General features: G+C 43.3%; 1 protein-coding gene across 7 annotated transcripts in view; it reads right to left on the bottom strand.

Moving 5' to 3' along the window:
- CEP76 (centrosomal protein 76) overlaps nt 1–14619 on the bottom strand; it is a 41686-nt gene that overhangs the window by 14919 nt on the left and 12148 nt on the right. For 5 of the 7 annotated variants that reach the window (XM_085890272.1, XM_085890270.1, XM_085890269.1 and 2 more), the window contains 4 exons: nt 13223–13402; nt 7602–7699; nt 7354–7482; nt 3970–4161 (listed from right to left, as the gene is read on the bottom strand). In XM_085890272.1, coding sequence (XP_085746398.1) covers nt 3970–4161; nt 7354–7482; nt 7602–7699; nt 13223–13402 — 599 coding nt within the window. The remainder of the gene's footprint in view (nt 1–3969; nt 4162–7353; nt 7483–7601; nt 7700–13222; nt 13403–14619) is intronic. The other 2 variants (XM_085890274.1, XM_085890271.1) reach the window with 2 other exon arrangements.

Here is a 14619-nt window from a genome sequence, read left to right on the forward strand (position 1 = left end):
TCACTGGTACCCAGAGTACTCCAGGAAGTTACGTCCTCGGTTTGTGTGATGTTCAACTAAGTCAAGTATTATCAAATGTCTGTCTGCATGTATGATAGTTCTGGGCCCAGTCCTTTTCCTCATCTTCATCAATGATCTCTCTGACTCTCTGGAAAAGGCTCTTTAACTCTAACCTTTGCTTTGACATCCCTCAACCTTCAGACAGGAAGGCTGCAGCATATTCCCTCCTTTCAGAGCTTGAAAAACAATCACAAGATGGCCAAACACTTGGACCATGTCTTTCAAGCCTGACAAATCTCACACTCTCACTTTCCATCTTCGAAAGGACTGTTTGGCAAAGCCTGCTATCGACTTTCTTAACAATGCTCTTGAGAAAGTTCAGTCATTCAAACTCTTGGGTCTTACTATCAGCCATGATATTTCTTGGGTTAACCACTGGCCTTTCAAAGTTGGCCTCCAAAGCCAACCACCGACGAGGTGTCCTCCATCATACAAAGTCCTTCTTTAGCACACTTGGACTACTATCCACCTACAAGGCCTTCATCTGCAGCTTAATGGAGTACTGCTCTCCCATCTAGGCTGGCTCCCTTGCTTCACATCTCGCTCAGCTTGATGGCATGGAAACCAAGGCCTTCAAGATCATTGGAATCTCCAACGATGAAGCTGAGTCTATGGGCTTCTCACTTTGCCATTGCAGACAGGTCGGTGGTCTCTCTGTCTTTGACCACCTCCTTTCTGGTCTTGCACCCTCTGCTCTTTCTGTGCTTTTCCCCCTCCATCCCCCCCAGGATTCTGCAGGGCTACAGGGCTCCTCCGTCGACCCGCTTCTGATGAACCAACCTAAATCCAGGATCATGCTCACCTCCACTCATTTGTTTCTCTTAATTTCCCACGTATGGAACCAACTTCCACATCCTCTTCAATCTCATTCTTCCCTCCCGGACTTCAAGACAGCTATTCACCATCATCTCGTCTCCCATCCCCATAGATCTTCCCCCATCCAAAACCATGTTTCCTTCTGTAACCATCTTGTCCCCCCAATGCATCTTCTCCTGCCCCCCATTCTTACCCACACTCATTGTTTGTCCATGTGTCCCTCTATCTTGGCCTTCAACTCTGCATGCATCTCTACTGTTCCTTTTGCATCCTGTTTTTATTTGTTACATCATGATATGTTCAGTGTACGAGCTCTTCCACGAACCTTCCCATGTATAAAACAAACGAACAAACAAACAAGCAGTCATAGACTGGTACTTACAAAATCGTCAACTTGACCTCTGACCTTGTCTAATAAAAGCTGTCTCTAGAGAAGGTCGCGACGCAAACCAGAAGTTTCTACGACGATTCTGTACCAAACCATCAAAAATCGAATGTTTGACCTCACTGTGACCTTGACCTTTGACCGATTTTAACCAAAATCTAATCAGCGCTAGCCATCACCCTCCTGAATCACGTGGTGTAATTTGACATTGTTAGCCTCTTCCGTTCTCGAGTTATCGTGCCGACAAACAAACAAACACACACACAAACAAACACACAAACAGAGGACGGAAGTCATCAATATACTTACGAAATCTTTAGATTTCGTAAGTAACAAAACACTCCAGGTTCATTTTCAAAATATAACATTCGATTGAAATCAAGTTGTTCCTCGATTATAAACTTACATTTGTAGATAGTTGGATGGACAAACGGACAGAAATGAACAAATTGCTAACCAGGCTTTTTGCTTTGCGTGTGCGGGGTAATTACCTTTAAACATTCATTGTGTTTGTGTATGGTGAAAGTCTAGGTGAAGGTGTACATCCTGTGCACGGTTCGATTGAGCCCCCTCTTGCCAAAAATGTAAGGCAATCACAATGGACTCGGGCTCATCAATCCTGTTTGCAAAATTAACCTTAATGGGAGGATCACAATTGGAGACTATATAGAACATTTTGGGTTAGATGGCCATTTTCAGTTTTATTACTGCAAGTCAATAATCACTTGCCAGGTGTTTGTGCGTTTCATGTTGTCCTTCCATGTACTTCTAAACTGCTGAAACGATCGAGTTGAAACCCGGTGGTTGTACTCTTGGCGTAAACGGGAAGGTTGGCGATGGTAAAAAAAAAAAACAAGGACAAATGTGTCCAAGAGCCGAGTCCTAAAGGCAATAACAACAACTTCCGATATTTCGTCACGTGCCTTGATGGAGCCAATAGCGAGACCCGTCATGGAGGCTCCTCGTTCATGACGAGAAAATCGTGCATTTACGAAATTACAGCACATTAAATGGAATAATCTTTAAATAGTAACGTGAACTTTTCGAAACTTTAAAGCAAATGTCCGAATATATTTAAAAGTTGATGATAGATGCTCTCAAAAGGCACCCTCAATGCGAGGATGTGTGCAGGTGTTTAGTGCTTAAGGAGATCCGGATCCTGTAGATAAAAGAGCCGCGTCCTAAAGGTTTCGTCTTCAGAAGAAGAAGAAGAAGAAGAACAAGAACAAGAACAAGAACAAGAAGAAGAAGAAGAAGAAGAAGAACGCGGAGCTCTCTTCGAGCCAGCATTCGCTACGCGAGACGCGGCTAGAAAAAAGTCAGTCTTGGGGGTTCAGGCTGAGGGGAAGGACCCCAAATCTCTCTATTAATGACTAACCAGTAGTTAGGGAGAGATTAGTTCCCTTAATTATGCAGGAGACATTACAATATTATTATTTACCTAATAATAGACACAGTAACATAATAATAAAGTTAATATATTTGTAACACTTACCAAAAACAATATTGGGTCGAAGTTTCTGTACAAGAAAGCAGCGACGGGAGATGGTGGACTTTGATGGTTATTTTTAATACTTTCATTCTGAAAAGGTAATTATTCGCAAGCCTTATGAAACGTTAATCCCCCCCCCCCCCCATTGAAAAGCTAATCGTGGAAAAACGTATTGTATTTATCACCACCACGGAAGTGACATTACACAATCACCATGACACTGTGACAGCTCCTTCGTTCGAGCGAATGAAGACCTTCGTTAAGTGATGAATAGTCTGAAATGAAACAATTCTTTATCGTGAAAGTTCGTGAAGCGGGGAAACCTGGATATCATTTTTTAGCCCCATCACTCAATGGTGAAGAATCATTAAAAAAAATTCACGGATCCAGATTCGGATCTTCAGCAAAAATGAATCGATTAGTCCTCATCACACACCACAATGTGTCCACCAAGTTTTGTCCGAATCCATCCATAACATTTTGAGATAACGTGCTACATCTTGTTTTTGGCCATATCTCTCAAAAGTGAAGAATCACCTGAAAAATGTCCAGTATCCATACTGGCATATTCACTAAAATCGAATCAGTTCGTCCTTGTCACTCACACCCAACCAGCACACCAAATTTCATCTGAATCCGGCCGTGCAACTTTTTGAGATTATCCTGGACAGAAACAAACAAAGGGGTGAAAACATGACCTCGGTCCAACTTTGGTGGTGAAGGTAATAAGCTCAGGTGGCATCAAAAGGTGAAAACTTTGAAAGGGGGGGTGAATACTTTTGCAAGCCACTGTATCTCTCAACAGATTGAGTCCCAAGGTACACTTCTCACTCCTCCCTCCCCTACAGAAGCAGGTTGATCGACTGTTTTCTATAGATCACTACTCAAATCCACTAACAGCCCCCATTAACATCCCTCGCCCCCACTCCCCAAGCTGATTTCCCTCTATTCCTTTCTTGCCACCCAACTCATTTGTGATGTGTCCACAGGTTTTTGTCCACCTGTTCCCCTTTTACCCTATGTCAGTCTGCAAAGCTGTTGGCCTCTTCTAGTTTCCCCACAAGCCTCAACTTCTGTTAAACAATCCCATACACTGTGTTGACTTGTCTACCATCATGTTACAGTACTACTGGTAGCTTCCAATGTCATTGCTATTCACGTAATGCATGTACGTACAAGCTTTCTCATAGGTCAAAAGGCATGTTAAATGACACACCTTACCACATGCAAGGAATGCCAGGCGACTCGCCCAACGCTCTCTGGAATGATTGGCGTAGCCCAGAGTGGTCGGGCGAGCTCGACCAAGCAAGCTCACGAAGCGTGCAGCCTGTAGAGGGGAGTCGAGAAGCCGCGCGGCACGGAGGGGACGAACCATGCAACATACAGGCTGGACGGCCCCACACTCATCCTGTAAGTGGAACAAGAAACCCTAATATCAGTGAATAAAACATGAGAAACTAGAGGGGGAGCACTCGGGAGAGTGCAAAACCTCCGCCACCAATACTGCTGGGTCACTCAAGTGAACCTTATACAGTGGTACCGCTACTTACGAATGTCTCTACATACGAATGTTTCAGGTTACGAAGCGCCTGAACGGGAAAATATTGCCTCTAGTTACGAAGGCGTTTCAGGATACGAAGTCAAAAATACAGTACAGTACGCGCTGCTTTTCGCTGCTCCCAGAGTTTCCCGAACGTAAACAAACTTGTAGCTGCTCTGCCATTGGCTATCGCCTAAAATCTGCCTGGCAACCCTTTGCGTATGCGTGTTTCCCAGCATGCTCTTCGTGTCCCCGTCCCGCTCTGTAAATATAGTTATACTGTATACAGTCTATGGTCCCGCTATGAATTGCTCGGACAGTGTTACAGTACAGTACGCGTGTGGATTACAGTAACTTTTATTCACAATGGACCCCAAGAAAGCAATGAAGAAAAGTGGACAAGGAGAAAAGAAGAAAAGAGAGTTTTTCTGGCCATACAAACAAAGCAAGAGATAATAGAAAGGTATGAAAAGGGGATGCGTTTGATTGATCTCGCAAAAGAATATGGCCGTAATATATCTACGATCGGCACGATAATAAAACAAAAGGAAGCCCTAAAAGCTACGGCTCCTTCCAAAGGCCTCTCTGTCATTTCCAAGAGGAGGTCGGCAGTGAACGATGAGATGGAGAGGTTGTTACTCGTGTGGATAAAGGAGAAAGAGATCGCTGGTGACACAGTGACAGAGGCCATAATTTGCGCAAAGGCAACTGCCATCTTCACTGACCTCGTGAAGGAGGATACAGGCGAGGGAAATTCGGCGCAAGGACTACACCAGGAGTTTAAGGCATCGCGTGGGTGGTTCGAGAAGTTTAAAAGGAGGACTGGACTTCACTCTGTTCTTCGCCATGGCGAAATTATTTCGCTGGGAAAGGGCATGGGTCTTGAGGTGGATGACGAGGACATCAACGAGCTGATTCAGGAGCACAACGAGGAGCTTTCGACGAAGGAGCCGCAGGAATTGGAGGTGATGCAACACACCGCGGTGCAGGAGGAGTTCAAAGAGGAGGAGGAGGAGGAGGAGGAGGAGGAGGAGGCAGCCATTATTCCATCAGCCCAAATCAAAGACATTTTAGGAAAATTCCATGAAGTCTCGGAATTTGTTGAAAAGAATCACCCGGAAAAAGTGTTCACAAGTCGGGCTATCGCGCACTATGACGATGTCTGCCTCGCGCATTTCCGACGGATTGTTAAAAGCTGGCAAAAGCAGACGTCATTGGATCAATTCTTCACGAAACGCGAGGCAAAAAACACTGCTGATAAGGACCAGTAAACAAAGAGGCCAAAAAGTAACGAGAATAGCAGTTAAAAGGTAAATGAATATTTTTATTATTTCCTTTATTCTTTGTTTTTTACATTATGTGCCTCTCGTTTTATGTTTATTGTGCGGTAATCTAATTTTAACATGTATTTGTTTCATGTTCTGATGCAGTTTTATGATTTATAAAAAAAATGTCCGAATTTTGCGGGGCTTGGAACGGATTAGCGCATTTACGTTCAAAAGGCGTCTCTACTTACGAAGGTTTCAGGTTACGAAACTACTTCCAGAACGAATTAAATTCGTAAGTAGAGGTACTACTGTATCTTATTCATTAAATATGATGTCAACAGTGCTGACAGCTATAGCTCTTTTCTCCAACATTTTTTTTTTGGGGGGGGGGGGGGGGGTTGGAAATCACTTAAAACATGTAAAAAAATAAAAAATAAAAAATAAAAAATCGAAATTTTGTTGAAAAAAATAGTTGCAAAAATGTTTTTTTCTCTAACAATTTTTTTTTGGGGGGGGGTTGGAAATCACTTAAAACATGTAGAAATGCAAAAAAAAAAAATTTCTCAAACAATTTTTTTTGGGGGGGGGTGGAAATCACTTAAAATATGTAGAAATGCAAAAAAAAAAAATTTCTCAAACAATTTTTTTTTTGGGGGGTGGAAATCACTTAAAATATGTAGAAATGCAAAAAAGAAAAAAACATTTTCTCTAACAATTTTTTTTGGGGGGGTAAAAAAATTGGGGGGGGGGGTTGGAAATCACTTAAAACATGTAGAAATGCAAAAACAATTTTTTTTCTTTTTTTTTGGGGGGGGGGAGGTAGGAAATCACTTAAAACATGTAAAAATGCAAAAAATAAAAATTCTTTTCTCAAACAAATTTTTTTGGGGGGGTTGGAAATCACTTAAAATATGTAGAAATGCAAAAAAAATTCTCTATTTTTTTGGGGGGGGGGGGTAAAAAAATTTTGGAGGGGGGTGGAAATCACTTAAAACATGTAGAAATGCAAAAAAAAAATTTTTTTTTTTTCCAACAATTTTTTTTTTGGGGGGGGGGGACCAAGTCCAAAATTTAATGGCATGATGCTTGGACCATACCTACCCCCCCCCCCACCAAGTTTCGTCGAAATCCGTCGAGGAGTTTTTCCGAAATACTGTTCACAAACAAACAAACAAACAGAAAGGGGTGAAAACAGTAACCTCCATCCATCTTCGAAGATGGCGGAGGTTAATGAAGGTTTTAGATAAGTGAAGGCAAAGTGAAGCAGAAGGACAATGAAAGAGTAATGACACAATTTCTTGTTGCCATGTCTGTCGCAAAACAGACCTCCTTTAGCCTCTTTATCAAACGTGGAGAGCATTAACGTGATCACGGCATTGCTGCAAGAAACTGAAAACATCGTTCAAATGAATTGTTAATGAAATAGCTACCTACTGTATGAACATAATGAGGGACGAATAATTTGTTACAGGATGAACATGGATCACAAGTTACAAGGTGATAAACCCAAAGGGTGAATCAACTCCTTGGATGGTTTATCTGTTATCATTTCCATGAAAAGTACAATTCCATGGCACGGCCTGATCCATTAGAGCTACTCCTTGGTGGTTTGTTCACGAGGACAAACCGGACATGTTTAATTGTTAAAGCGACTGGGGTAGCAACCATCCACAGGAAGCGGCAGTCTGTACCATGTAACGCAACGGCGTACATCATTAAGTGTGAAGATCATGTCACTGGTAATCCAAGTCAACAAACACAACCACAGTGGGAGGACAGATTATAATATAACCTGAGCAAATATTTTCACAAGACGTGAGGCATGAGAAGGTCGGATGTTCAGATATTCACGCCACCACTGCTTCGCATAAACTAAGAAGAGGCGCTCTCGCTCAGCTTTGCGACGCTGTTCGAGCGCGAGCTATGTGAGAGGAAGTGGGCACAAACATCAGGCAGTGTTGCATATTCTGTTCGCACAATCAACACGACGGATGAATAGTGTGCTCATTTGAAAGTCATCGTTGGCCGCTTTTCACAAACCTGTGCCTTCACCACATCCCTATCCAAAGGTTGCTCGAGAGGAGGAACTAATTGCAGACGCAAGTCCAGCACACCAACTGACACGCCACTCTCCGATTCTGTGTGAGAAAGGATGGGGAAAGAGGACAGATAATTTGATAATTTCCATGCAGGGCAATTCACCTGTCATAGCAATGCCATTCGTTGTTGTTAAGAATTATGCAGCTCAAGAGGCCCACTCCAACTCGACGCCGCACCCTCACGGTACCTGTTCACATTCCGTTCAAACCTGTTACATTCTGTTCACATTCCGTTCTGATTCACCACCCCTCTCGTGGGGCTTCTTCGGCTTAGTCACATGTAGTTCGATTTTTAACTGGCGAGTTGCATCCTTCCAAGTAAATAAAGGAAATTAGGCTAGAATCGGCATTGTTGGGGTCTGTTCTTGGTTCTCATTTTGCATACCTGCAATTTCTGAAAAGATGATATCTTAAATAAACCAATGTCACCCGCAGGGTGACCCGTATCTTGCCAAAAGGTGACCACGTGTGACTTCTTTAAGGTCACACTGAGGTGAACAGAGCTGCTATCCACCAGGAGCGACTCCTTGAGGAATATCTGCCTACGAGAGATTCCGATGAGAATCGTTCTGCAGAGTAACCATGAAAAATATGCGTTTGCCTCATAACGTCACCAAATGACGTCACCATGTCTCAAGCTTGACATATCTAGAAAGCACTCATCGAGGTGTTCAATTTGAGGTACTACACGATATGGTTCCTAAAACTTGAAAATTTGACCTTGGGGTCAAATATGTTTGACCTCAGGAGCTAACCATGAATGTCAAGGCCAATCGCCACCAAAAATTAATCAGCTGAGCGCCAGACCATGAACTATATTCCCATGAAGTTTGAAGACGATCCGATCAAAATTACTCAAAAAATAAGGGTTTCGTCGACTCCCCTGATTTGCGCCAAAGTGACCTTGACCTTCAAAATTTTGTGCCCTGAAAGTGACCTCTATAGGCCTCTGATATGCGAAGTTACAAAAATTTCCGATAACTGTGCTCTGCAGAATTTTTTTATGCGTGATTACAGACAAACAAACAAACAAAAAATAAGAATAAAAAAAAACATACAAGCTGACTAACATATCTTGCAAAAACTTCGTTTTGACAAGATAATGATGTCGAATTACAGTGAATACCCCCGCCAAATAATGGAGTACAACAAATTTTTCATTGGGATCGTCATTGGAGAATCCCAACAGAATCTTCAAAGTAATCATACTATCTGCACGAATAAATGTCAGTGTATCAGTGCCCCCTCCACAACTCCAAAACCATGAAACCTAGCAGCCTGAAACTTTGCATGCATACTAAGGGAACCCCAAGGAAGTGCAAGAGTGAAAATTGGGTGTTTTGGTTAATTAAAACACCCCCTTTTGAAGATAATTAACGGCATTATTTAATTATATCCTTCATCATGTGCATCCTTGGACACCTCACCGTCCCTCGAGAGTCGATGGAGTCTTAATTTGCCATTTTTTGGCCTGCTCTTCATTGCCTTGACCTTGAAAAGGCTGCAATGATTTCTTAACGAGAATCTTTTTTTTCCCCACTTACCTCACTCATATTATCGAATGCCTCATCATCATACCGAAGAATCACTGGTTACATCGCAATGCTTATAAACACCTGGAGACGGCAGCATTCGTGGCTTTATCTCATTTCCGCACAGGCGATAACCTCGAAAATCTCTTGAACAAAGCCGAATTACAAATAGGAAGCTCCAGAATTGAACTTAACAGCAGTTCCGACTGCTAAACAAGTGTTTACTTGTCCAATTCGGACATTGCTTGGGTGTCTCAGGGAGGTGTTTAACATGACAGATCGGCGATCGCCAAATCGCTTGCCAAGCTAGCCGTCCCTTATCAACCGGTGCTTCCTTGAGTGTTTAAGCCACTTGGCGAGCACTCTACAATATTCACACCATCACTGAATACTATATCAATTGACTTGAACAAAGTTCATGGGCAACTCACGTGCATTGGCCACGTGTTGTTCTATGGCACGTCGGGCATTGGCTCGCTCAATGAAAATGTGAAATTATATTTTAAACCCAGTTTCCCCTTTTCGTAAGATCTCCTTTCATTACACGAACCGTTACTTCGGCATAAATACGTACAAAACAAAATTTAATGTTTCGTTTTTTAAAAGTGTATTCAACCATTTCGTGCAGTGCTTCGTGAAGCCACTTGGCACGGGCTCTTTAAGCTTCAATGGTGACCTCGTGGTTCGATACCAGAGGAAGGAAGGCAAAATAAATAATATGATTACAATGAGTGAAAAATATTTTCAGTTGTGTCACGGCACATCATGGCAGGATAGCCGAGAGGTACACATGCTCGCTCTAATCAGTCCAGCTTGGATTTGAATTCTGAACCAGCTATAAACTGCCATCCCAGAGTTTCACAGGCAGCGTGACTCATCAATGTGTGTCATCTCTCACATGGACGTGAAACTGGGCGTCACATCTGCTGGAATCCTCCCTCCACAGTCTAGTCTTCTCTTCTCTTCTCTTCTATCTCTATTCCCATCAGTGAAGCGTTGGGATGTATTTGCTGATATTAAATGAGGGAATTATATGTATGCGAGTGTGTGTATGTGAGTGTGTATGTGTGTACATCTGAAAATCATAGAAAAAAAAAAAAACAGGGCTTGCCCAATCTCCACCAAATTTTGCATACGTGTTGCAATGACAAATATGGACATGCTTGTTGCTCCTCTCTCAGAAATGGCTGGAATCTCTAAATTTCAAACAACGTTAGGATTGTCCAACTGGACATATCTTGGGCATTCAACACAGTCTGGCATCCTGCACTGGTTGCCGATCTTACTGCTTTGGCAGACAGGGCCACCTTCATACCTCACATTCCGTCTTCCTCCACACACACAGTCAATGTGCTCCCATCAATGAAAGCCTCTCCTCTCCCAATGAAGGCTGTAGTTTCCCAAGGCAGTGTCCTGGGCCCAGTATTGTTTTTCATTTCCATAAATGATCATTCCAATCCATCCATCCATCCAAGGGGACCATACTCTGTGCAGAGCATTGGTGCTGCCGAAGCAGTCTCCTTGGCTATTGGACACAATCCTGGACGGGTCGCCATTTCGACACAGTATACCAGCAAGCTGGCACTCATTTTGCTGAACTCGAAAGGCTGACAGACAGAGTCAACACCACATGGTATGAATTCAACAGCCGAGCAGGATTTGAACTCAGGATCCTAGGATCCCAAGCCCACCACCCAAACCATGAAGCCGACACCAGGCATGATAGTTTCAATGCTCTGCAAAATCTTCTTCCTTTATTGCAGGTGAGACCATATTGTCATATAGTATCCCACTGCACTAACAGGTAGACAGCATGTGTCACTCTCTACTGATCTGGAATTGATTGGATGTTGGTCTGACAAATGCAAGATGTTCTCTCATCCTGCAAATTGGATTTTCTATACACTGTATGCTAGATATCCCTTATTGTCGGGTTTTCCGTGTGTGTGTGTGTGTGTGTGTGTGTGTGTGTGTGTGTGTGTGTGTGTGTGTGTGTGTGTGTGTGTGTGTGTGTCTGTGGTGTCTGCAACGCGACGCTCCACAGCACAAACCAGCGAACCGATTTCGATGAAACTTTGCCAACATGTGCAGTATTTGTTGGGAATGTGCGCGTTTGAATTTCGTTGCCTCGCAACCACCTGTTGCTGTGCAGCGGCCGAAAACCGCGTACAGTATTTTCAGTACTTGTCCTTCAGTTTTGAATGTAGAGAAGCGACACTTCAGAATTAAACACTTCGAGATATTTAGAAAATTTTACTTGAGCCGGTTTTTGATTGAGGTTTTATTTTTGAAATGGTAGTCCTTCAAAAATCTTTTGTCTATTCACAGTCATTTTTATGAGGGGCTAAGGAAAGTGGGCGGAGCTTAGGGAAAGTGGACGTGGTTGATGAAAAGTGGGAGTGGCATAGGAAAGTGGGCGTGACTTCTGAAAAATATTGTGTGGCTCAGGAGGTGTGGTCAAACAAGAGCATTGAGAGAAGTGTATCGGGTTTTCCGTCGTGTGTGAGTGTGTGTGTGTGTGTGTGTGTGTGTGTGTGTGTGTGTGTGTGTGTGTGTGTGTGTGTGTGTGTGTGTGTGTGTGTGTGTGTGTGTGTGTGTGTGTGTGTGTGTGTGTGTGTGTGTGTGCAACATGAGGCTCCACAGCACAAACCAGCAAACTGATTATTTTTCAAATGGTAGTCCTTCAAAAATAGGGTGTCTATTTACCGTCATTTTTTATGAGGAGTGCCAGTTGGCAAAATACGAAATAGGAAAAATCTTGCCAGGCAGAGGAACAATTGTATGTGAACCAATACGTCTTGGCAATGAATCTTCGTCGGTGGATCGGTCAGAATGAAAAGCATCGTATCCAGCGCTTCGATCCTAGCGAATCCCTCGTCGCCTACCGGCTTGTCTCAGTCTTAACCTGTCACTTCGGAAGACGGGTCAAACCCACCTATCTATTTATTTGGCCAACCACTGGAAGACGTTCATGTTCATGAATTTCTTAACCTCACTAACAGCCATGGCCTCTCCTGGGCTGATCATATAACCAAGCTGGTATTCTCAATCGGCTGTATACTGGGCATCCACCATCATTCAAAGTCTTTCCTTGAATAATTGGAACCAATTTGTCTGGAAGGCCTTTGTCCATCCATACCTCAATGCAGTCGTGCTCTCTCCTTCTGGGCTGGCACTGCAGCGCTACATTTGCTACACTTCCCCACAGTCAATTAGTTGCATTTTTAACCTCTGCCACCTCATTCTTCCCTGACCCTAAATCGTATTTGAGGGCAGAGGGGAAGGGGTGAGGGGAAGGAAATCCAGAAATTGCAAAATAAGACGAGAGCAATGCTATAATTTTTTTCCAATCCTTTACTCTTTCTTACCCTTGAAGTATTTTACTTCCACCACTGAAGGTGGATGGAGGTTATGTTTTCACCCCTGTCTGTACATCTGTGAACAGGATATCTCAAAAAGTTGTGGACGGATTTGGACAAATTGATGAGATTTTAGTGAAGATCCAGATCCGTATACTAGAATTTTTTTTAAGTGATTCTTTACCATTGAGAGCTTGGGCTAAAAACGAAAGACAGCACGATATCTCGCAGAGGTACGGACGGATTCGGACAAAAGTTGGTGCACACGTTGGGTGTGTGACAAGGAAGAGACGATTCGATTTTGATGACGATACGAATCTGGATCCAGGTCCGAGAATTGTTAAAGTAGTTCTTCAACATTCAAAGATAGGGCAAAACCGATATATGGCATGATATCTCAAAAATGTATTGGCCCTGATATGTTCTACTGGATCAGGTATTGCATGACAGAGGTATACGCCACCGAGTGCCCTTCTAGTTTCTTCTGTCTTAGCTAGAGACACAACTGTGACTACAATAAAGCAAATGCAAAGGTTTCCAAAATGGTTTCCAAAATGGTTTGTTTTGCTTGTATCACAGAGCACCAACAATGTACAAAAATAAAGTGATCAAAACATGGAGGAATTCTAAAATACTGTTGCAACAACCGACATTGACGTAGCGTGACATACCAACCCCCTTGAGCTCTATGGCAGTGTTCCATCCTGACCCTGGACTGGCCAGAACGGACCGCCATTCCAACCAGTGTGAAGAAACCAGTTCAGTGTCTCCAGCCAAGTCTGTTCGAACAAGTATCATCTGGACAGGGTCTTTAATTGCCAGTAAGCTAGCACCGTCAGCCATACGGCTAGCTGCAAACAAGACATGAGGCACAAACAGAAACAGCGAAATGAGCAAGGTCAAGAGAATGAAAACAAAGGAGATATATGGGGGGTGGGGGGGTGGTATGGCAGAAGGTGCACATGGGTAAAAATAAATAAAGAAGATGACAATAAGATGAGGAACTCTGAAAGAGTTTGGATGAAGACAACAAGTGCAAATCATAATGCAAGGTAAATCACAGATGAAACAAACTATAGGTAAGTGATAACACAAGAGGGAAAGATAATATGGAAAATAAAGGGAAATGTGAGGCCAACAAGAATAAAACACAGTATGTACCCAACCCCTCACTCCTTTTACCTACCCTACCCTCTCATACCCAATTGCTCCAGGATACTGTATCGGTTGCACTGAGAACATGGAGAGGTTTCTGGCAACCCTCGACTCTAATTCTGCAACAAGACTGGACAGCATCAGTGCACGTGTCCGAAAAACATGCTCTTCCGCTCTTGCACTTCCTCTTTCTACTCTGTTCAGCCCATCACTTGCTCTAATTCACCTTCCACCGATTTGGAGGTCAGCCAACATCACTGCAACACACAACTATGGTGTAAAAACACATCCCCCTCACTGCAGTCCTCTTGACTTCCAGTTATAAGCAAAGTCATGGAATCCACCATCGCAGTCGACATCAAATCTTTACTTGATCTCAGATGAATCAATTCAGATTCAGACACAGTCAACTCCACCCTTGACAGGCTCCTTCTGCTCTCCCAACAATGGATGGAGGCCATCAATTCCAAACATGAGATTAGGCACTCTCTCTCAAGAGAGACAGAGTGGCCCATGGCAGTCTCTTGGGCCCAGTCTTGTTCCTCATAATCATGAACAATTTGGGCCAGCAGGACAGCTTAGAGCTATGCACAATTGCTTCCGAACTGTCCATCCTAGGTTTGAATTCTGACCCAGTGCTAAACCATCATCCTAATGTCTCGCATACAAGGCAAGGCATCAGTTAAACTGAGCATCCCATCTGCCAGTGTTAGAGGATGGACGTTAAAGATCTCAGTGTCTTTCTGAAAAGGAAGTGAGCTATTGCCAGCACCCAAGCCTCATTCTAGTGTGGGACTCCAATGTCCATCCCATCCATTGGGACCATACTCTGCACAGAGCGTTGGTGCTGCCGAAGCAGTCTCCAGGGATATTGGGCATAATCCTGGGCGGGTCGCCATTCCAACACAGGATA

The sequence above is a fragment of the Eptatretus burgeri genome, chromosome 7 (assembly GCF_056783735.1).
Source record: "Eptatretus burgeri isolate ZD-2024b chromosome 7, Ebu_testis_v1, whole genome shotgun sequence".
In the NCBI taxonomy this organism is placed as follows: Eukaryota; Metazoa; Chordata; class Myxini; order Myxiniformes; family Myxinidae; genus Eptatretus; species Eptatretus burgeri.